Source organism: Cuculus canorus, chromosome 1 (assembly GCF_017976375.1).
Source record: "Cuculus canorus isolate bCucCan1 chromosome 1, bCucCan1.pri, whole genome shotgun sequence".
In the NCBI taxonomy this organism is placed as follows: domain Eukaryota; kingdom Metazoa; phylum Chordata; class Aves; order Cuculiformes; family Cuculidae; genus Cuculus; species Cuculus canorus.
This window is the reverse complement of record NC_071401.1, coordinates 127,820,215-127,842,466: the sequence shown is the minus strand read 5'-3', so window position 1 is coordinate 127,842,466 and position 22,252 is coordinate 127,820,215. Positions and strand designations below refer to the sequence as shown.

General features: G+C 38.7%; 1 protein-coding gene across 6 annotated transcripts in view; it reads left to right on the top strand.

The window, feature by feature from the left end:
• Positions 1-21,566, top strand: part of WNT7B (Wnt family member 7B) — a 99,753-nt gene extending 78,187 nt beyond the window's left edge. For 4 of the 6 annotated variants that reach the window (XM_009564941.2, XM_054056088.1, XM_054056090.1 and 1 more), the window contains 2 exons: positions 6,774-7,045; positions 18,252-21,565. In XM_009564941.2, coding sequence (XP_009563236.1) covers positions 6,774-7,045; positions 18,252-18,731 — 752 coding nt within the window. In that variant the 3' untranslated portion in view covers positions 18,732-21,565. Of the gene's footprint in view, positions 1-6,773; positions 7,046-18,251 lie in introns of all 6 variants that reach the window. The other 2 variants (XM_009564939.2, XM_054056087.1) reach the window with 1 other exon arrangement.
• Positions 21,567-22,252: the final 686 nt, after the last annotated feature.

Here is a 22,252-nt window from a genome sequence, read left to right as displayed (position 1 = left end):
AGACTACATCAGAAAGTCCTGCCAAAGTAATAGATATTCAGTCTCCACCAGCTACATTATTCACCAGCACTTCAGAGGCACAGGTGCTACAAGAGGAACTTCACAATCATGGAAGACTAAATCTATTCTTTTCAGATAACAGGTTATACAGTAATCATTCAGTTGGTCCTTTGTCAGTGAGTGGAAGATGAAGAAAAAGCATTGGTCCGCTACTCAGTAGAATGGGCCCCTGAGGAGAATGCAAACCAAGGATAATGTCAAGCAGGCCAAGTATTTCTTGTATCAGTGTTCACTAAAAAGGTCAATTGTGAGTAGGTGGTTATAGAACAATCAACAGAGAAATACCATCTCAACATTAGATGGAGGGGAGTATTTGTCCAAGTTGAATGCTTTCCAGTTAACTGTCCCTCATCTCGGAACATGTAATGAAGCCAGTTTAGAGCTGTTAGTCTCAACAGCCATTAGTGCTGAAAACTTGTGGAGAACTCTAATAAAGAAAGAAGAATTGAAAAGACAAACGTGTTGCCTTTGTTTAAAAGAAATTAAAAAAGAGAAGAAAGGAATTACAGGACCAATCAGCTTAAATTCAGTAAATGAAAAAACATGAAAACAAAAACCCATTTGTAAGCCTATAACTGAGAACAAGGAGATAAGTAATAGTCAACAAGGATCTGTCGAGAACAGATGATGTTATAGCAATCTAATTTCCTCCTTTTGCCACCCAGGACCTCAAGGGCATAGAAGCAGCAGTTTATACCACATATTTATGGTATAATGAAGTTTTTGACACTGCTTTATATGAATTTCTCATAAGAAAAGTGAGGAAAAGATAACCAAATGAGTACATAATTTCTGGAAATGGTATTTGAAATTTAGTTATCAAAATGGAAGGATGTACTAACTATATTTCCTTTGTGTTCTGTGCTCAATCTGGTACTAGTTGCTATTATATTCTTGACTTGACCAAGGGAATACGCTGTGCACATTGAATTTATGCAATGTTGTTAGGCTGGGAGGGAATGCAATGAACTTGGAGAATTTTTGGCTCAAAATTGGCAACGGTCATGGAGAAATAGGCTGGAAAAGAAGAAAAAAAAACAAAAGGGATAAAATGAAAAGAAAAAAGGAAAAAGAAAAGGGAAAAGGGAAAGGGAAATGGAAAGGGAAAAAGAAAATAAAAATAAAAAGAGAAAAAAGAGAAAAATAAAAAAGAAAAAAGAGAAAAAGAAAAAAGAAAAGACAAATCAGAAAGACAAATACATGGGGATCTGTATGTGGGAATAATCAGCTGCACAACTGCAAAATGTGAAACATCTGGTGTTATAGCAGTTGCACAGAAGATGACTGCAATCTGAGTGAGAGTAAAAAATGTCCTGCTGCTGTGAAAACACCGTGCTGGCATGAGTAAACAAGAATGTAGCATGCAAGTCATATGTAGTGCTCCTTCTGCTTTAGCCCCAAGTAGACAAGGAGTCAGCTGGAGCATTCTGTTCACCTCCAGCACTGAAATGCAAGGCACAGTCCAGCCTGGGAGAGCAGGGGGAAATTATGAGAGCTCCTGAAGCTGCTTTGTAAGGACTGGTGATGGAACACATCTAGGAAGGCGTGGAAGTCTAAGTAATTAAAGTCTGCTGATAGAAGAGAGGAGTAATTGGCTCTTAGCATCTATAGAGAAAGAAGCAGTGAGTTTTTGTTCAGAAAGACGATTTCAGCTTAGTATTCGGAAAACACATACTAGGTCCCAAGGCACTGGAATAGACTGTGGAATCCCCACCAAAGAAGATCTTTAAGAACAGGATAAACAGAAAGTTGTGAAGAACACGTGTTTTATCAGCTTATATTAGGGTTAAGGGATGGACTAGAGACCTTCTTGAGGCTCCTGCCAGCCGCGCTTTTCTATGATGTTTCTTTCTGCTTGTACAAAGTGATTTCAGTGGTCTACAGCTCTGACATGCAGCACCTGGTACAGGAAATTAAAGAAACAGAGAAATTAAACTAGTTGCTGCTTTAGATTGTAAACCAAGAAGCCATTCTTGGTTTATAATCTAAAATTTATTAGACTGAAAATGCAAATAGAGAAAGAATCTGCTGCAGACAATAAGAAAATTCTCACTGACTTGTACTGCTCTTGGACAGAACCCAAATAGAAGAGTCTGTGCTGTTTTCCTTGAGAACTGCTGCTGAATGTTTTTAATAAAGCACAAAATTACAAAGGAACTAAACTTGTTTGTAAACGTCTTCATTCAACCCTGCTTAGGGCGCTGCTGTCTGAATCATAGTTTACTCATCTAGATGCATCTATTATCTTTTGCCTATCAACAGTGCCTCAAAGTGTCTTCAGCTCTTACTTGCAAAACAAGATTTGTTGAAAAGGCTAGGTTTGACAAAAAATCAAAATTCTTCCATGGTCCATTTCTTCTTACCAATGGCCCATTTTATATTGTGTCATATAATCAATCTGGTGTCGTGTACAAGTACATGAGGAATTTGTTTTGTTTAACAGCAGTGTGCAGCCTTTTTTCTATCATTGTTGGTCTAAAATTTAGTAAATAACTAGCTAAACAGTCCTTACTCTACAGTTTAATATTTCATCTTAAATTACAGTTCTAATAGCTGATATTCACTGGTAGTCTTATTCATGTAGCTGCTGACATAAGACATTTCAGAATTATGTGTGGAAATGCAATATTTAACTATTCATCTAGTTACTCAGAAAATTAGATGCCTTGCTAATAGCTATGAAACAGTTAAATCTTTATCCCTGCAGTCACAGCTGAATGACTGAAATATGTATTTAGCATATATGATTCTTAACTGATTGTGGTTACATGCTGAAAATATGCTGCTGAATATTATGCATGTTAGAATGCAGTAAACTACAGCAATTATGGAACTTGTAGTAATTTCCACATCGGACCAGTCAGCAGTCTTGAAACTTAGTACAGAGATGACATCTAGATCAGGGGTAAAATATAGGCTGCTCCAGAACTCTAACAGTGGGTAAATAGGTTCCTCACACCCTATATGCCAGAAATCATTCATTTTAGGAAGCAAAGATCCAATATCTGCCTGTCTGAACAGCAAGTGCCTGAATTGGTGGGTATTAGAGCACTATTAAATCACAGTCCTCAGTTAGAATGTAAATGAATTCAAGTAAATGGCAGTAACTCAGACCAGAAGACCACAGGCAAGCCTTCCCTCATGGCCTTGCAGATTGCAAGTGAGCTTCAGCACCTTCACCAAAGACAAAAGGCTTAATTCCAGTTAGTACTGGTAGTGCTCTCCTATTGGAGTTACTAGATCAGACAGTTACCAGATCAGATAGAATAACAGCCACATTAATCATGACAACATTCATTCTATGTTTTGGGTATGAAACCAGAACTGTCTTTTTTGATACTAAAGCAGGCACTTCTAAGAGAGAAGTGGATGAATCCAAGGATCAGAAAAAAAAGTGTCTTTTCCATGAAAATAAAATCTTAACAGAATTATTCTGGTCTACATGACAGAAAACATTAAAAAGTCAAATAAGAGTTTTTCTTCTGAAATGCAGATAGTGAGCATATATAGTGCTAAATAACTAGGTAATCAGGATATTCACTGGAAAAAGAAAAATCTAGTTTCAAAGTTGCGTCACATCCCAAATCTTCTGCTACCTTTAATCTTTCTCTGTTTCATGACTATTTCTGGAAAGACTTGTCTCTGTTTCGTTGCAGAACAAGAATATTTTTGAAATCTCAGAAAATTCCACAAAATGAGATTATTGTTCTCCATCCAGGTACCACAGCAATCATTACTTAAATATTTTTAGCTGCCTGACAAAGACTTGCTTAGAACTGATTCCAAGTGATGAAATACTAATGGAAAGCTTTGTGTACAGCAGGCACATTGTTTGAGCCCAGAGGTTCCCCTCCCTCTCCCATCAGCATTTTCTGATAGACTCTACTGATCCTAGGACTTTACAGAACTGCTGAGGTAATGCTTACACTGAAGGTCAAGGGAAGTTTTGAAACACTCTCTAGTTAAAAAAAACTAAACCCAAAACCCATTAGTTTTTAGCAGGACAACTTAACTTGCAAAAGAAATCTGATTTTCAAGCCAGATCTTATTTCTGAGCCCTTCGTATTTTAGAGCTGCATTGAAACAGAAGAGTAATCCATTCTGAGAGTCAATACAGCTTCCATTTGGTATTTTCCCATGACTTGAGATAATTCCATCACTGCTATAGCTCTCGAGTGGGTGAAGGGAAGATATTTTCCTCTGTTCCTGAAGGTAAATTGGTATAATGGGAATGAGGTAGAGCAAAAGACAGGATATTCTTTAGTTTTATAAAACTGATAAAGGGAAGGACCATGTAAAAATTCACAGACAGGTCACAGATGCAGTGGCCATGATAAAATACCTTACCTTGTACTCTGGATATATGTGGAATACATTGATCTTAAACATAAAACATAAGCAAGCTCTCTCTGGTTAATCGCTCAGTAAATCTACTGAACTATACCTCACTGCTACTATGTTCCATGACCAGGAGAATAGTTCTGATTGTTTATAAGCATTTCTGCATGTGTTTCGAAGGTGTTTGATCTCAAAATTTTTCCTGGGTCTGATTTTGCACTCTTTTACTCTTACCCTGAAGAGGAAGAAAAATGTATCCATATATGTAAATTCTATTATATCTCATATTTCCAGTCTTTCAATTTATAGATTAAAAATAGATTGTTTTGAAAGGAGATGAAGAAAGAAATTGTGCAAGTCAACAGGATAACTTTTAAAACATGAGTCTCAGCCTTGACTTTATCTGGTGAGTGAAGAAGAAAGGAGTGAGTATTGATGGGTGTTTTTAGAGAACACACTAGCAACTAGAAGAAAGGTTCCCAAATTTTTTGGATTGCTATCAACCCTCAGAATTTCTTGCAGACCACCAGGCATCATTATTATCAAACTTTTAATTGAAAACACTATTAGAAACACTGTTTAATACGGCTCTGCGGATTAGCTGTGAACCCTTTACCATGGCCTCCTGGACCACCAGTGTTCTGCAGACCACGGTTTGGGAACCGCTGAACCAGACTACACACATCGTACACCCAACAATACACTTGTGTCTAAAAGCAAAGTCTGTCCTTCTACTGTGCGATGTACTCAAAATAATACACAAGTCAGTTTAATCTTCTTGGTACTTGAAGAACAAAGCATCCTTTTATTTTTCTCTTACCTTAAGTTTATTTTTTATTGCTTTGGAGAAACAAGTAAATGGTGCCAAAAAACCAGTTTATGACAGTTTCTAGTAGGATCTTTCTTGTGTCTGGCAGTGCTGTAAACTTTCAGGTAGCTACCTATGATAATAAGCAATAAAAAACATATCCCCCCACACCGTGAACTTCCAGAATAGTTATCTGTGAATCCTAAACCAAAAAATTAACAATAGCTTCTAAGATTTTTGTTAATTTTTCCTTCTCTGGCAAATTTGTTCATTTTTTTCCTTCCCAAATCCATTGATGATGTTAAAGCATTTCAGCAACATTCTGCAAATTCTTTTAAGTTACTGTTTGGCTGCAATATTACAAGATTGTCTGTTTATGACCAGATAAACATGCAGAGGAAGATGATGATAGCACTGAGAAGAAATCTTACTGGGAAATATTTATAAGTATGAACAGCAAAACACCAAGAGCCATGATCCAGGCCTACATCAAGTCAGTAACAGAGTGCAGTCTCGCATGAGAGAAGGAATGGGCTGTAGTATCCTTTTTAATTGTTCTGCCTCTGTATCTCCTTGCTAATGTGCGTCCCACAGGAAACTCATCCAACCAGTGTCTAGTAAAGAAAGGGGTTTTATTTGCCTCTCTTCATATACTCAGTATCAACAGCTGTGAGGTGGAATTGGGAATGAGGAACCTTGGCAATTAGTGGCATCATATAAAATTAAATCCTTTTTTCTAATGAAACTTTTTTCTATATAAACCTGTGCTTCCATGACAGTACCTCACTTGTTTTTGAGAGAAAATAATGCTACTGCAGCACTTCCATACCCCCTGTATGTTCAATAACCAAGGCAGAGCAGAGGTCTGAGTCAGAGTGATAGTGGAAAAGGGTCATTGCAGCAAAATTAATACACAAGAGAAGTCAGGAAAGGAAAGGGATAGCATCTCCTTTGCCTTGAACAAATACAAAATCTACTCAGCTTTTCTCTGTATAGACTGCTCTTGCAATACTTTACACTGAACATTACTAATGGGTGCTATTAGAGTATTTACAAAGGTGGATTAATAATCTTTCCCATTTGTGTCTCAGCACTTTCACACTTTTTGAAAGGATTAGGTATTTCTTACATTGTCTGAACAGTTTTCTTTTTCCATGCAATGCCAATGGTTAGAGGTTACTATTGTTTTCCAGAGAGCATTGCCACCGGTGACTTGCTTATTATTCATCTGATACAGACAAAGTTCAGCTTGAAAACCTGACTAAATAGTGTAAAACCAAATCATATTGCCTCTCCTCACCACTGTTCAGACTCATTGACAAATTCCTCTCTGGTGAAGGGTATTAGATGGGACTGTCATATGGCTGGTGCTTACCTGGGATAATATGCCCGCCTTGAGCCAACCATTTAAAATATGTATGTAATTCTATAAGAATGAGAATTACCCACTAGAATTAATGCTCTCCTTACATTCCTTCCTGACACCATTGCTGTAGATAATGTGTGTGGTTTCTTTAGTAAGTGCTGCCTTTCTGCCAACCCATCAGCTTTTGGCTTCTCTCCACAGGAAGCAGGGAAGCTGCGTTCACCTATGCCATTACTGCTGCCGGGGTTGCACACGCTGTCACAGCCGCCTGCAGCCAGGGCAACCTCAGCAATTGTGGCTGTGACCGAGAGAAACAGGGCTACTACAACCAGGAGGAGGGCTGGAAGTGGGGAGGCTGCTCTGCGGATATCAGATACGGCATTGAGTTCTCCCGGAGGTTTGTTGATGCCCGAGAAATCAAAAAGAATGCACGGAGGCTGATGAACTTGCACAACAATGAGGCTGGAAGAAAGGTATTCCAGAAAGGATGAGGGATGGGGAAACATGTGCTGGAGGATGGGGGGAGGGTGGCTTGGTGGCAGGAGGCATTCCCTGAGAATGTAACTGTCTCTGCTGTTATCCCACACCCACATAAAGTGAGCTGATGGCATCTAATGTTTATATATTGTTGCTGTTTCTTTTTATTTAGAGCTGGCCAGGTATTATAGATGCTCCTCTAAATGTCTGCTTCCTAAGCCTTCTTTCCAGTCCCATTGATAACAGAGAGGATTTTGCTGGAGCTGTTTGGCACAATGATAAATCTTTGATTTTCATCTCCTTTGCAAAAATCTAGAGTGAGATGTTGGGTCTTGCGATGGGACAGGACACAACTGTCCATTTCTGACTGGTGGGCTACAAAGAGCTGCTGAAGTGTCACTTCGGAAGAAAAAGAAACAGTTTAATGTCTACAATTCTGACTGAGTTACTTGCAATGGAAACAATGAACATCACAGTGCTACACTGATTTATGTCCTCTGAATAACAATCCTCATAGCTCTCAAAGCTTACCTTTTAAGAAATATAAAAAAAATCTTTCCACATAATATATATCTACCTCAGGACAGATTTTACTATACCCTTGAAAGTGTTTCCCCTAGGTAAAAAAAATGCTGCTTCTACAATCTAGCATAATAGGAGACTGCAATATACCAATCCTCCATCCGAGGTCCCCAAAGTTGGGTTGAATTTTTCTCTGAAGCTGTGTGCTTTCTGTCCTGCACTGAGCACTAGCTACTGCAGTGGGCAGAGGTGGTTGAATTGGTGGTGATAGAAGCAGTACAACTATCTCACTGTCTATATTTTGAAGAAGGCTTATTAACACCCAGTCCATCCGAAAGAAACCTCTTGGGGATTGCAGTTGGTTGTGTGCTGAAACTGAAGGTGGTATATAGGCCATTATCCATTAGGATGAAAATAGTCTATAAATTCAACACGGTGAAAGAGACCGCTTATGGTGCCTAACCTCAAGTGTAGAGACAGTATTCATACTTGATTGATTCTCAACACTGATGTCTCCAAATGTGAAGGAGACAGTTGACTGAAGACCAAGAGAGGAGAGCATTGTTAAGAGGGGCATCTATTTTTTTTCCCTAAAACTTACCCTGTTTAGAGGGTAAAGATATTTCATACTGCTGTATTGCAGCTTGGAAGACCAGCTCCAGGTCTAATCACTTTTCTTAGGCTGGATGTTTCACCTTAGCATCGTGCATTGTGTTTGGATGCAAAATAAGATGGAAGTCACAACTTAAACTTGCAACGGAGCATTTATTATAGCTAGATGCATTACTATCTCTGCTTAAAACGACATCTCACTGTGATGGACACTGTGCTGCCCGCCTTCCCCAAGATGCTGATGCATGTCTTAATTTGAACATGTTACAATCTGGATGTGAAAGAGGGATGAAAGAGCAAAAGCAAATGCATAGATGGAGAATAGTGAAAGATCTTGCCCAAGGACAGAAGACGGCTCAGTATCTGAGCCAGGCACTGATTCCAGGTCTCCTAGTTCTAAATATAGTCCAGTAACCACTAGACCACATTGCTGATTCTTATTAAGCAAATTGTATTTTTACTCTTCATCAGAATTTCATAAGCAGGAGGACACAAGCAAACCAAAGAAGCATGTGCTTTTACAGATATTTCTGGTAGCAGCATTCATGCAAATGCATTTCTTTTAACAATTCTAAAAAAGTTTCTAATTTTTTTTGCAAATGTTCTTGCAAAACTCAAATGATAACACTCAATTTTATGTTTTTGAGACAGGAATGAAAAGGCTTGTAAATACTGACAATATAGTTTTTTTTTTTCCCCAAGTACACTTTTTTATAGATAGTATTTTGCAGTTTACCTACTTTTTTGTGTTGATGGCAGTTTTCAGTAGTTTTTTTCATATATTTTCATTGTAGTCATTAATGCATTATATCACTTTCCAAAACTAAGGATGACTGAAGGGATTTGGTGCAGCTTTTTGTTTTTGTTTTTAAGTATAACCCATCAAATCCTGAAGAATGTGCTTGTATAAAAGATATTTTTGGGGTTGTGTTTAGAAATAGTGTTAGTGTTATGACATACATTGCCATGAAATGCATACGCTAAGTTGTACAGTATATAACACTTAGTGATTTTAGTTCATCTGAGATCATCTGCTATTTGTACAAATTAGACATTCTGAATTTGAGACTGCCTGAAAGTCAAGGTGAGAACAAAACTCTGGAAACAAGAATAAAACAAGAATTTTCTTTTTTTTCTGGGCTGGACCTTTAAGAAAGTAGACACAGGATTTGATGCAATTTCAACTTGAATCATAAGCCCTTCTGAGAATCCAGGCAAACTTGAAATCTGACCTACATGGACCTGAAACTGGGCAGGTTGGGGAATCCTATGTGAATTTGGATTCTAAGGCTGTAACAAAATCCAAACCCAGGGAATGTTGCTTTTGTGTGGATGTCATTCTGACATACTCCACGTGGTACTTATTTATGCTCAAGTCAGAAATATTGCATTTATGTCTGGACACTTGCTGATCACAGCCGTGGATCTCCATCTTCCTCCTTTCCCCTTCTCAAATGTCACAACACAGCTAGGAAAAGCTCATACCTCTCTGAGTAAGAACTCTGTCTGTACCTTCCCTCTGATCTACATAAGACCTGTCTTAAAATTTGCAAAGATTTCAGAGTTCTGGCTCATGACTCGTATTATTAGAGACCAAAGAAAGAATAATTTTCTCTTGTTATGAGTAGGAATAAAAGGTAAGACAGAGACCACAGGCAACTCATTATTTTTTAGTTCTTTGTTTCTTCAGACGTCTGCAAATAATTTTTTCATCCTTAGGGTGGGAATGTCCAGACAGTAAATATATGATTCTGTAGCTTCCGACAGAGATTCTGCTAACCATTAAGATATTTCTTAGAGTTCAATCTTAGCAAAACTGGTAAAGGGGAAAAAAACCCCAACAACTTGATTCTATGAATGTTGGGCCATTTCCCAAGGTCTTGTATTTCACAGCACTTTCACTATTAACCACCCCCTCCTCCCCATCTATAATGGTAAGGCTCACAGTTCTTATTCAGTCCTGGCTTAATTCATACTGAGCTGTTTTTAAAGTTAGATGAGAACAACAATATTTAGCCAATAAATCTGCTATCTTCATTTTAGTCTTCTTTTCAAATCCCAGAGCCTCCAATACAGAAACACGAGTTAAAAAGGATACAAAGAGCTTCCAACCCCACCTACAGCTATTTTCAACTTGTGCTGAAGTCAGTGGAAGGCCCCTGATGACCTCACTAGACCTTTAAGAGGTGCCCAGAAGATCATTGCTAGGATCATTATGCAGGACTCTTACCAGCAGTTTTGCCCCCAGAGCAATTGTTTGGATGCTCTCTTATACCTTCACATGGAATTTTCCATGCCCCAAGGCAGGAATTATGCCCATCCTCAATCTCTCTCAGCACTTGTGCCAGACATGCCTAGGAGTCAGAGACATTTATAACTACAGCAGTGACTATAATACTTTGCTTTCATAGAGATGTTCTTAAAAGCCAGCCTTCTGGTATTCCACTGCTGTTAAAAATACAGTCACGAATTTCTCTTTGAGGAAAAAGCAGCATACTGTATAAATAATTGCACAAACTTTGTAAACAGTTCTGGGGACTCTAACTTGAGTCTGGGGCTGAGATGCTCAATACAACAGTCTGATAAACTACCTTCTTGATATTTAGGCCTTTCAGGGGATTTCTGATGACTCTGGAAAGAATGAAACCCCTAATTGCCCCACATAGCATCCTGTAATTTTCTGCATTGCATTTCTAAGACTTGTTGCAGCTACTGGCAAATTTGTGAAGTTTCTAGTCAATGTGTAATGAATAACACCAGTGACAAAATAATAAACTTGCCATCAGTGCTATTTGGAAGAATTAAAAGCTTAGTGATTCCTGGTGACACAAGAAGGTACGGATGGAAGATCTATGTGTTGTGGCAAAACAGTACCATGCTGTGTAAAAGAGTGAAGTAGCTAATTTCACCATCAGCTTTTAAACAGCTGCTATCATTCAGGATGAAAAATGCAAGTGTGGTAAGTGAAAACAAACCCCCAAAGGAAGACTAGTGTAAGTCTAACGCAAATGTTACTGAAGGAATGACTTGTAACAAAACTGAGTGATTACAGAGAGATCTGTGGGCAAAACTTTGATAGAGTAATGAAAAATTAAATACCAACAAAACCAAGTAAGCTTTGATGCTGTTTTATGAGACAGCTTTCTTCCATGTATTTTTAGAAACAAGTATCTTTATTCTGGGGTAAATGAACTTAGAAAGAGTAACATCTGGGAATGCGTGCCATTAATCTTAACTTTTTGTTGAAAGCTTCAAAACAACGATGGGCTCTCTTGGGGAATCTCAATTACAAAAATGGGGTTTTCTGTTTGTTTGTTTTTAAGGGGGGAGCTGAAAGAACAAGCTGACAAATTGGTAGCAGATCACAGCATTTACCAAAAAGAAAGGAAATGTTTCTAACAGTTTATCAATCAATTAGGCTGTTAGGATAGACAATGACTGTGGTTAAGTGGAGAAAAATCCTGCTTCTTTCCCTTTCAGAAACACACCCATCATACTGACTGCCAGCAGCTCAGTCTGGTACCATCCCAATATTTATTCCTTCATAATGTCAATGGTTTTTTATTGTTGTTTTTTTTTTGAATGCCTGGAAGATGACAACATCTTATTTTACATTCAAAACAATAAGAGTGTGGGGACAAAAAAGAAAAATAGTTCAGACTCTCTTCAGAAGAGATTACTCAATTACTTGGGACAACATTTCCATCTAAGCCATGGCTTGTTCTCACAGTTACTGGCGCCACAGGACTGTGGTACTGGAAAGGGTTTTTGCTGACATGCTTTGGCAGTAGAACAGCTGATGAGGTGATTTGATGGTCACCATTCATTACGTATATGCACACACACATATATATATGTAAAGTGTGTGTATGTACATAATTATGGCTATTTTTGCATATGTATGTGTTGTCTGTGCATAAAACATGTAACAAAGTGTTAGCTCACTTGACCCCACATGAAACATTTAAATTAATAAGCTCACTTCTGCAAGATGCACAGTGTGCCCTAATATGTTGCAAACCACCCCATTGGACATAAAAATTAGAAACAATTCCCAGAAAAAAACTCCGGTTGAAACGCTACAATGTCACAGCAGAGGCTGAATCTCAGTCTCAAAAGTGAAAGCCAACTAATTTTATGCTCCTATAAGCCTAAAATATTCTTCAAAATGTGACTTTGTTTTCTAAGTCATTTCCGCGATTCAAAGAATGTGACTTTCCAGGTTTTACTGCTGTGAGTCCATCATTTGCGGAAAGTCTCTTTCTCTGAAAGAGACAAACTGTTTCACTGCACATCCTTTGTGAGAACACTCATGAAAGAAAAGTTTTCTATAGTAGTGCTTGATGGTGTATGTTCCGCTTTCCCACTTAAATTGATTTGCAGACAGATACAAATCCAATTTCAAAAAGTTTGGCGTTACAGCTTGGGTGGGTTGGATGGATAACTAATGCTTATCCATATGTCCTGAATATGCAAGTTTTGGCTCAAAATCTCATGAGGATAGTTCGCCTGCTTCCTGTTGGGCTAAATTTACTGGCCTATTTTTTTCTTCCAGGAACACACCCTTAACATTGACTGCCAGAAGCTACATCTGGTACTATCCTACTTTTTGAACATTTACTTTAAAATCAGAGAGAGGAAACAGCCAAATATTTTAGGACTTGCTAAATGATCTTATTCTAGAAATGCGCATGCCTGTGCACACCATGCAAAGTATGAAAGACTGAATATCATCCGTCTAGTAAAACATTACTGCACCTCCTCAAACATGACATCTCTATATTGCTTGACAGAATAAAAACAGTAGTGAAATATGTTCATTCCTATACGATTATATTTAAAATTTTACCTTCAAGCTTCACAGCAAAGTCTGCAGAACAGAGAGTGAAATACTGTAGTCACACTTGATTTAGGGATGATTTGAAAGGTTCTTCTCAAGATTTTTGCTTTTGCAAAATTTTACTGTAAAAATAAAAACTGGACAACTTCAACAAACTGTAGCATTTTATTGCTCAAACAGAGCAGTTGTCTTCTCTTTTTTCTAGAAGACAGGAAAAAGACACGGTTGGTTAGGCTCTACAGCCCATCCCCATATTAGTAGGGGCTTTCATCTGATGGGCAACAAGTCCCAGAATCCCAGACTTATATTCCTGCTTAGCCAAGAGGAGAACTTGAGAAAAAAGAGTAGTGCACCTTGTTTAGTTTTTTTAAAATGCATTCAGTAGGGATACTACAGGAGTGGGTGCCATATCTAGGAAGCCAGAAAAAGGGCAGGTGGAGGCGATGTCACTTGACCTCTTGGCATCTCAGAGGGCCCTCAGTCCTGCTGAGTTCTGGTTGCTGTGAGACTAAAGGCTCTCACACTGGATACAGATCTGTTGCAAAGCAGAGACTCCCTGCTCCCGTCAAACTAAACAATAAGAAAAGTAGGGATGTGACAGAAGAGGAAGCAAGCACAGTAATTTAGTTTTTCATCTTCCACCCCATGTAGTATACTGTTTTGATGCTCAGTGGAGCAGTCTCACAGAGGAGCAGAAACAAAAATGTGCAGCACCCGTATTCCTTTCCTGTTGGCATCATAACTTCTCTTCACATGGCTCGGCACAACTAGAGGAGACATGGCATGAACTGCTCAGTTTTGGGCTCTGTGACCTGCTATTAATGAAGAATATTTTCAGGACAGTTGTATTAGAGGAGTAGGATTACACTCTACTAATATCAGTCACAATTTTGTCTATCTGAATTAGAAGAACAGATCCAGCCTTGTTTCCTACACGGGTCCATGAGATCAGCATTTCGTCAGCAGCAGCACACCTCAGGCTGCCCTGAGACTAAGGTTAGGCAGTGCTTACAGATCACTGACAAACCATCAGCCCTAGTGACTGCAGCTGCTTGAGTATCAAAGAGCTGGTGACATCTTATGACCAGGATCCATCTCTTTTGGTACAAAAGAAAAGTTGATCACTTGCATATTTGATGGGGAAAACTCTTAAAGTCTTCTGTTTCTTTTTGATACTGCAGTCAAAAAGTAATATGGATTTAGTTACATTTAACATCTGGTCCAAAAATGTGCATTTCCACTAAGGAAAACACAAACCAGAAAAGGCAAGCCAAAACAAACACACACAAAATGTTACTATTGTTTTTATATATTTTATCCAGATAGGATTTTTACTACGTACGGAAACTGTATCTGATGTTATGCAGTTGGGTCTAAATATGGAACTTGAAAATTAATTTCTTTTTATGCTTATAATTTTGCCTTATTTCAGTCTTTGCAAGTCTTTTTCTACTTAACTGGCAATGGACAACCCTCAAATTGCATTTTCAGTGTATGATTTATATAGGTATAAAAATATGTGGGATAAGAAAACTTTAACATTATTTTTCACAATTCATTTAACAAAGGAGCAGTAGTTAGAAAATTTTACTTGGCAAGATGATACTGGGGTGGGAGTGGGTCTCTATGTGGAAAAGGGACTTCAGGAATGTTCCTGCAATTAGTCTGAAGCAGCACAGTCCAACGATGGGAATTTGCTTTGGGAGGTAGATCTTGCTGTAAACCACTTAAGATTAGATATGAGGCACTGACATATGACAAATGAAACTGTTGAGAGAGTGGGTCGTACGAGCTAATGATTTTCAATCTTTAATCAGGCACTTAGCTTGGCATAGTGCATTAGATTGGAGTAAATAAATACCTTTAAGGCTCAGGGTCAAAGCTTTGATGGGAATTTTGCTGAGGAAAATTGTGCTGGAGGTACATTTAGGAAGAAAAACATTAGTCGCTCTTCATTCACAGCACTGAGAGAACAAGTTCAAATCCTGTCATGTTTGCCAGGTCCATTGGCACCTCTCTCGCAAGTGGGAAGCTGCTCGAGACACCATGCAGACAGAAATCTCTGGGAAAGAAGAGAGTGCTGGCTTGTCAGCAAAGAGGGACACTCCACAGCATCAGGGTGGAAAGAGAGAAAAAAAATACAATCTTACTTAGAATCTGCTTAGTTCGGGCCTTGTATTCTCTGACCTCCAAGTTTTTGGGCACAATTTTATACCCACAGCTGACTGTGGGCACACAAATTATAGCATTCAGGAGTTTAACTACCTGATGATTGGGCCTGCGCTCAGTGTTGTAACCCCAAGCATTCCACTTCCATGAGAGAAGCTTCCAAAAAAATAAAAAAACCTGTGAGGTTGGCTTCAGGATCATGAATTAATACTTCTTGAAACTTCTGCCTTTTGAGCCTGTGTGGCTTGCATTTGCAAGTTCTTCCACCATCATAAACAGTTTGAACCTCTGAAAAAATTCAGCGGGAAATCAGATTTCCGTACAGCAAAATGACTCATGAAACCGGACTTTCACAAGGGCAGCAACAAAAGAAAGAAATCAGGATTTAGAATAAAGTTGCTGGTGATTGTACCACAGGCAATGCTGTATTTGAATGGCAGTATCTCAACCAAGGGCAAACACATGTAGGCAAACACGTGTGTGCACATACATCCATATATAAATATACCTACATAATGATATCACATGGCACACCAGAATGGGTGATACCTGATTTTTTTCAGGAATAATGACACTTTCTGTTGTATCAGGGAAGCATGTCCACCAGAGAGATGGAGGATCCTTGGAACAGTGTCCAAAGTGTTGAGCTTACACCAAAATAAGGAGCTTCACAAGCTTCACCTCCTCCGACTTTCTGAGCAAGTTGGCAAAGGCAAAGACTTGGCCTTTTCAAACTAAAAGACAGGCATCCCAAGGAAGTGCAGAACCTGAAAAAAATCCAAATATTAAACCAAGACCCTGCCCTTTACCAAGATTTACTGCTTAGGGAGAAGAGCAGCCTGAATCAGGGGTGGCAGATAAATTCCAGAGGTAATGCTTTACTGGAAGTCCTCAGATCTTATTGCTCTTTGCTGAAGGTGTAGAAAAGGTTGCCTCCATCCACCTTTTGTCATGGATTTTGCTGCACTTCTTGTGGCTGCAACTGCATACTGACGTGTTGTTGAGAGAGCTGTAGAAACAGGGTAGCTTAAAAAAAAAAAGTATTTCGGCAATATCAAGCAAAACTTGTAAACACATGCACATTGAAATACCAATAACTTATTTTAATCCAGATTTGTGGAACAGGATTAGAATCTTATTTGGGGGTCTGAAAAGTTATTTCCTTCTGCGTGGGCGTGAGGTAGAGACAGAGGAGTCTTGAAAAACCCTGGAGTATTTCATAAGGCATTCTTCTTACTGTCACTGAAATGCTGCTGCTGCAGCAGAAGGTGGCAAGTTTTCTGGCTTCTTTTTTTTTCCATAGGGAACAGAGGAAGGTGATAAAACTTGTTGGAGAGCAGTGGTCTTTCCAGTGTCCATAAAAAGCTGCTCACCGCAGCCTTGCTGATTTTCTTTTCCGAGTAGTTACAGCTATAGGAGCTTCTTCCTTAACACAGCAAACCTTCCTGGAAATCATCTTTTCTTCTTCTGAAAGACTAACTTGAGCTTGACCTGGGAAAAGCCTGTGGTTCCAGAAGGTCTAAGGTATTTCTGAATAGGATGCCTAGCTGCCTTGTACTTGCTACTGTGTGTTGGCAAGGGTGAATCAAACCCAAATATTCTCTTTAATATTGAAACACCAGAAATTTGGGAAAAAATGAAACATACAATTTAAGTGAAACTCAAACAACTCAGTAGGGTGCCCTCTATTTGCAGGGATAACCAGATCTGTACAGCTTTTATTTTAAGGCCAGTTTCTTAGGCAGTAAGCATTTTTACTTCCCTTCTACTTCATTATGCTATTGTACTCAGATTTCGGCCCTTTTATCCTTTGCCCATTTCAGTCATGTTCTGGGATCTGCAATGAAACCACTACAGGAGATGGTCTGCAGCATCAGTAATGCTTTAAGACAAGCTTGGTAGCTCGTATTTCTTTGTTAGCATCCCACTGCGAAGGGAAAGATCATTTTGCTTTGTTCTTTGGCCTTGATTTTCATAAGCTATTGATGACTGCGGGTGTAATTGTGGTCAGGCTTAAGTGGTAGCACCAGGGCAGAAAAACAGAGAGGCGCTTCCATGAGGCCAGTTTCTCCTCCACTGCACACATGGGGCAGGAGGGCGTCTACTTGCTGTCCCCCAGGCATACATCCGTGCCTGGGAAAGGAGGGATGTGCTGGCTGTAGTGTGGCTTGGCTGCAGCAGAGACAGGAGTTTGTGAGTGAAGAGCAAGCCCAAGAACCCACCACTGTTTGGGTCTCTTCTAGGGGCCATCTGATTCTGCATTAACCTCCTCTAGATTAATGTCCTCTAGCAATATCTATAGCAATATTAAATACCCCCATCTCTCTTTGTCTCACAGCTGTGCAGTGTTCAGTGGATTTTATTTCCTCTAACACTGCACAATCATTGCTCTTGTGCAAAAAGTGTATTTATGCGTCAAGATTTGCTTGATATTTGGGCTAGATATTGCAAAGAGTGGTGCTTCTAAAGGGGATGATATGCTCTGCGGGTTAAATAGTTAATAGGTATGCTAGTATTGTCACTGCTGGTATGGGCAAAGTTTTTAATTATGCAGAGAATATGAATGCCTATTCAGCCACACAGTACATATTGTTTGTGATATTAAAGCTGGTGAAAGTTTCTTAAACCTTCTTTGAACAACACTTAAGGCAATTAAGGTTAAATAATCTGAATCTTAAAATACTTAAAAAAAATTCTTTTTCTTCTGTTTTCAAAATGACAATGGTTTGAATTTATTTTTTTAAGCTACTGGATTGCCATGAATTAATTTGTCTCCAAAGGTTTATCTTCTGAAATTTGAGTATATGTCAGGAATTTGGAAACAGAATGCAAATATTTTCTAACAAAATGACAAAGTACTGCACTTCCGGCCAGGCACCATGTAAACTAAAATGTGTTATTGAGCATTCTGTTGGGAGGTGAGAAGATTTATAAACACACCTTTGATAAATTTCAACCAGTAGTAATGAATATTCATATGAACTAAACAGATTGAGATTTAGGCAAGCCTGCAATACTATTTTCCTTCAGTAACGATATGCAAATATCTGTACACATAGGTTCTTGAAGAAAGAATGAAATTGGAGTGCAAGTGTCATGGAGTTTCAGGTTCCTGCACAACTAAGACCTGCTGGACAACACTTCCTAAATTCAGAGAGATTGGATATATTTTGAAAGAGAAATACAATGCTGCTGTGCAAGTGGAGGTGGTACGAGCCAGTAGACTAAGGCAGCCAACCTTCCTCAAGATCAAGCAGATCAAGAGTTACCAGAAACCCATGGAAACGGATTTAGTGTACATTGAAAAGTCACCCAACTACTGTGAGGAAGATGCTTCCACAGGGAGTGTCGGTACCCAGGGAAGACTCTGCAACCGTACTTCTCCCAATGCAGATGGGTGCGACATGATGTGCTGTGGAAGAGGATACAACACACACCAGTACACCAAGGTGTGGCAATGTAATTGCAAATTCCACTGGTGCTGCTTTGTGAAGTGCAACACATGTAGCGAGAGGACAGAGGTGTTCACCTGCAAATAATGGCATCATGTGCAAAAGAACAGAACAAATCCCCATGAGTGAAGAAAGTGGAGTACAACAAATGACGACAGCATCATTTTGCACATCTAATCTTCTTTGGGGAAAAAAAAATGAACAACCACCACCATTACAACCACTCCCTCACCACTATTTACACTTCTAAGGATGGCGCATTTTGGCTGGCTGGCTGTGGTAACTGCTTTGGAAACAAGGGCAACAGGATTAAGGTGATGTTGACAACCACATGAAACATTCTCTATTTCTGTTTTTTTTTTTTTCCTAAGCTACAATCTGGGTGTTGCAAAGTTCTCCTACTAAGTGTTTTAAGTTATACATATCAGAGAATCTTATTGCAATGCAGCTCTGATGAAATTCAAAGGAAAAAGACACTTTTTCTTATTTTACAACAACAAAACCACTGAGCCCTGTGCGAATAAAGACTTTTTTTTCAAGGAAGTAAAACCTTCGCTGAGTAGAACACAACAGTCTTTCTGCAAATCCCTAAATTTCTAACGAAGCAGGTAAAGAGAAAACAACTGGTAGGGAGACAAACAAAACCTATGGCGGAAATACTCCACTATCAGTTTGGAAAAAATAAAGTTCACAAAAGTACGTCAGCTGCCAGAGACACTGGAACTCTTTGAATGAACATTAAAAATAATTATTTATGTTTTTAATAGTATCAAAAAATTCTAAGCACTAACGGGTAGCTATGTCTTAATTCTGTACTAAATGTAAACTTATTGGAACTCTGACTTTATGATTTTTGTGTTTGGTTCTTCCTAAGTTCTTCAATGCTACTGATCTGTTGTCACTCCACTATTAGAAAGTTCAATTGCTGTAGGCCTTAAGTAATTACCAGAACTTTGCAAAAAGATGATGCGAAACTGTGGTTACAAACGCTTGATAAAGACTTTTCCTGCTTGCCTCCTGAATAAGAATGACTCCTTTTAGACTCAGGCTTAAGGCATGGAGTACCTGTCCTCAGCTCCTCATAAGGAGTTTTAGGATATAAAGAGTTGCTTCAACAAGTATCAAAGGTTTTGCGTTGCTGTCAAATGCACTGGCAGCATTTTCCAAGCATTGTATTTTGCCTTTAATGGTTGAAAGTTAACATTACCAACAGTTTTAAGTAACTTATGCTCAGTATGGACTGAGAAGTTATTAAAAATACAGAAGCTGAGCTCTAGGTTGCTACAATCTGTGAGCTGTGGCTGCTTATGAGTGTAAGAAAGGTAAAATTTGGGTCAGTTTGTGTTGTTATTCTAAGGTTGGCAATAATGTACCCCCAGGGAAATACATGAATGTTTTACACAAGCACTCAATTCTGATTTACACACCTTTTCCCTATGAGAGATTTTTTAAGAATCCTCAGACATTTTACTACTGTAAAATCTAGTGGTTTGGTTTGAATCCCATATGCCCACTTATAACACAGCACACTTAATCACATAAATATTTGCTTCTAGCAAGGGTCCCTACCTGATTTTCTGAAAACTCGGATTAAAAAAATCCTAATGTCTGCACATCTGCATTTCTAGCTTTTGTTTCATCTTATTACTTTTACTGACGGGTTGCACAGCTGTAAGTCCTTCCAACCTGATGTGGGACACCTCCCACACCACACAGTGTTTCTGGGGCAAGGGGCTGGTGAAGCTACTGCTCCAGCTGCTCCTGTGCTGGATATATGAATGAGCCAGGATTATCTCTGTAATTTTTGGACCTGTATTTTCAAAAGTAACTAATCAGATGGGGACTTTTGTTCAAACACTCATGAGGACCTGCCTTTCCGAGCCCAAGCACTTACCCTCTGAAAGTCAGACCCCTCCGATGAGTCTCCCACTGAGCAATCCAAAACTGAAGAGCTCACTTTTTTTTTTTTTTTGATTTTGCTATTGATTTCTAAATATCAGCTAGAAATTCAGACTCAGCCTTGGCATGAATGAGTGCAAGTCCACAGAAGTCAACAGGGCCCCCCAAAAATGCTACTCACTCCATATACTCTAAAGTCCCCTAGATTCGTGGGTATTGTTGTTGAATGATAGTGATATACTGTACTTTCATGACATTCTTGACAGGAAGCAGATAAAGCTCCGAAGCACAGTAATGCACAGTCTTATGGTACTATATACTGTAAATATATTAGAATAGTATTTGTTAAGTACAATTGAGGAATCCAATTAAGTTATATTATTGTATATCGTTTTAATGTCTATAGAGTATTTTAAATTATTGTGAACTACACTGTGTTAAAAAAGAAAAAAAAATGGTTATATATTGTAACACCAACCACTCTGAAAAGTGGACCAAAGTGACACTTCCTCCTTTTTTTTCACATACCCCTATTTCAAATAGCCATGTCGGCTATTACAACACCACAGTGGAGAGTCCTATGATTGGACTAGATGTCCAGCACATAACATTTCAGAGCATGAGCTTTGCTCATGCGGGGGTGCAGCATTCAGAAAGGTACTGTATGACACAAAGCAGAGTCTGACCAAAAAAAGTATGGAGTTTGAACTATGTTCCAAGAAAAAGCAGTTTTAGTCAGAAAACACCATTACCACTAATGTACTGAAGTATCCCGCCAAAGGGTGACATTTTAATGAAGGTGTCTATGAACACAAGTGGGTTATATACAACTTTCATTTTAAAAAATGTAGTTTGATGTCAAAGAACTGTGACAATAGAGGTTAGAATGCGACCAACAACACAATGTGGTTTAACCATACCTTAGCCATGACAAAATTCAAAATACTGTATGTTATTAAAGAATTAAAGAGATAAATTTGTTTACTATGTTAATGTTTTATAGCAAGCAGAAAAGATGAAATGTGTTTCCATTAAAACTTATTTTTTCCCCTTCTAGTTGCCTTTCTTTATGTTTGTTATTCATTTAGTAAAAAAGAAAGAAGGCAACAAGATGTTATGCAGAGGCCATTTGTGTGTAAGCTGCTCTGGGTGAATAGGTAGATTCCCAGCCCAAAGTGGCTTTTTTGCTTTGTAAGAAAGAGTAATGGATGTGTTTGGTGTGCTGTTTTTGGTGTCAAACTCCAAAGTCATCTATCTATACCATCAGTACAGAGAAACTGGCACAAGCACCAACCTTGCTACTACCAGAGACTTTGTTTGGCTCAATAGGTGGTGGTAAATGTTTCGTGATAGGAATGTGCCATGAGACTCCAAAATGGTTCTTGACCATGAACCTCCTGTAACAGATTAGTGAACAGAGAGGCATAAGAGGTGTAGAGGAGAGGCTGAAGGCCCTGAATTCAGTGCTTGCACATGCTTCAGCTTACTCAAGCAAGTTACGGACACATCTGAAAACCTGCCCAAATCTGGACCTAACAGATTTTACAGCATTCACTGTGATCTGAACAGCAGCAACATACTTGATATTGAAAATAGCCTCTTCCTATAGGAAATCTAAAGTGAATGTACAACTTTTGTTATATTTGCCTCTTGGGAAGATACTCAACTATAGATAAAGGTATAGCCAAGTTCCACACAAAGTCCAAAAT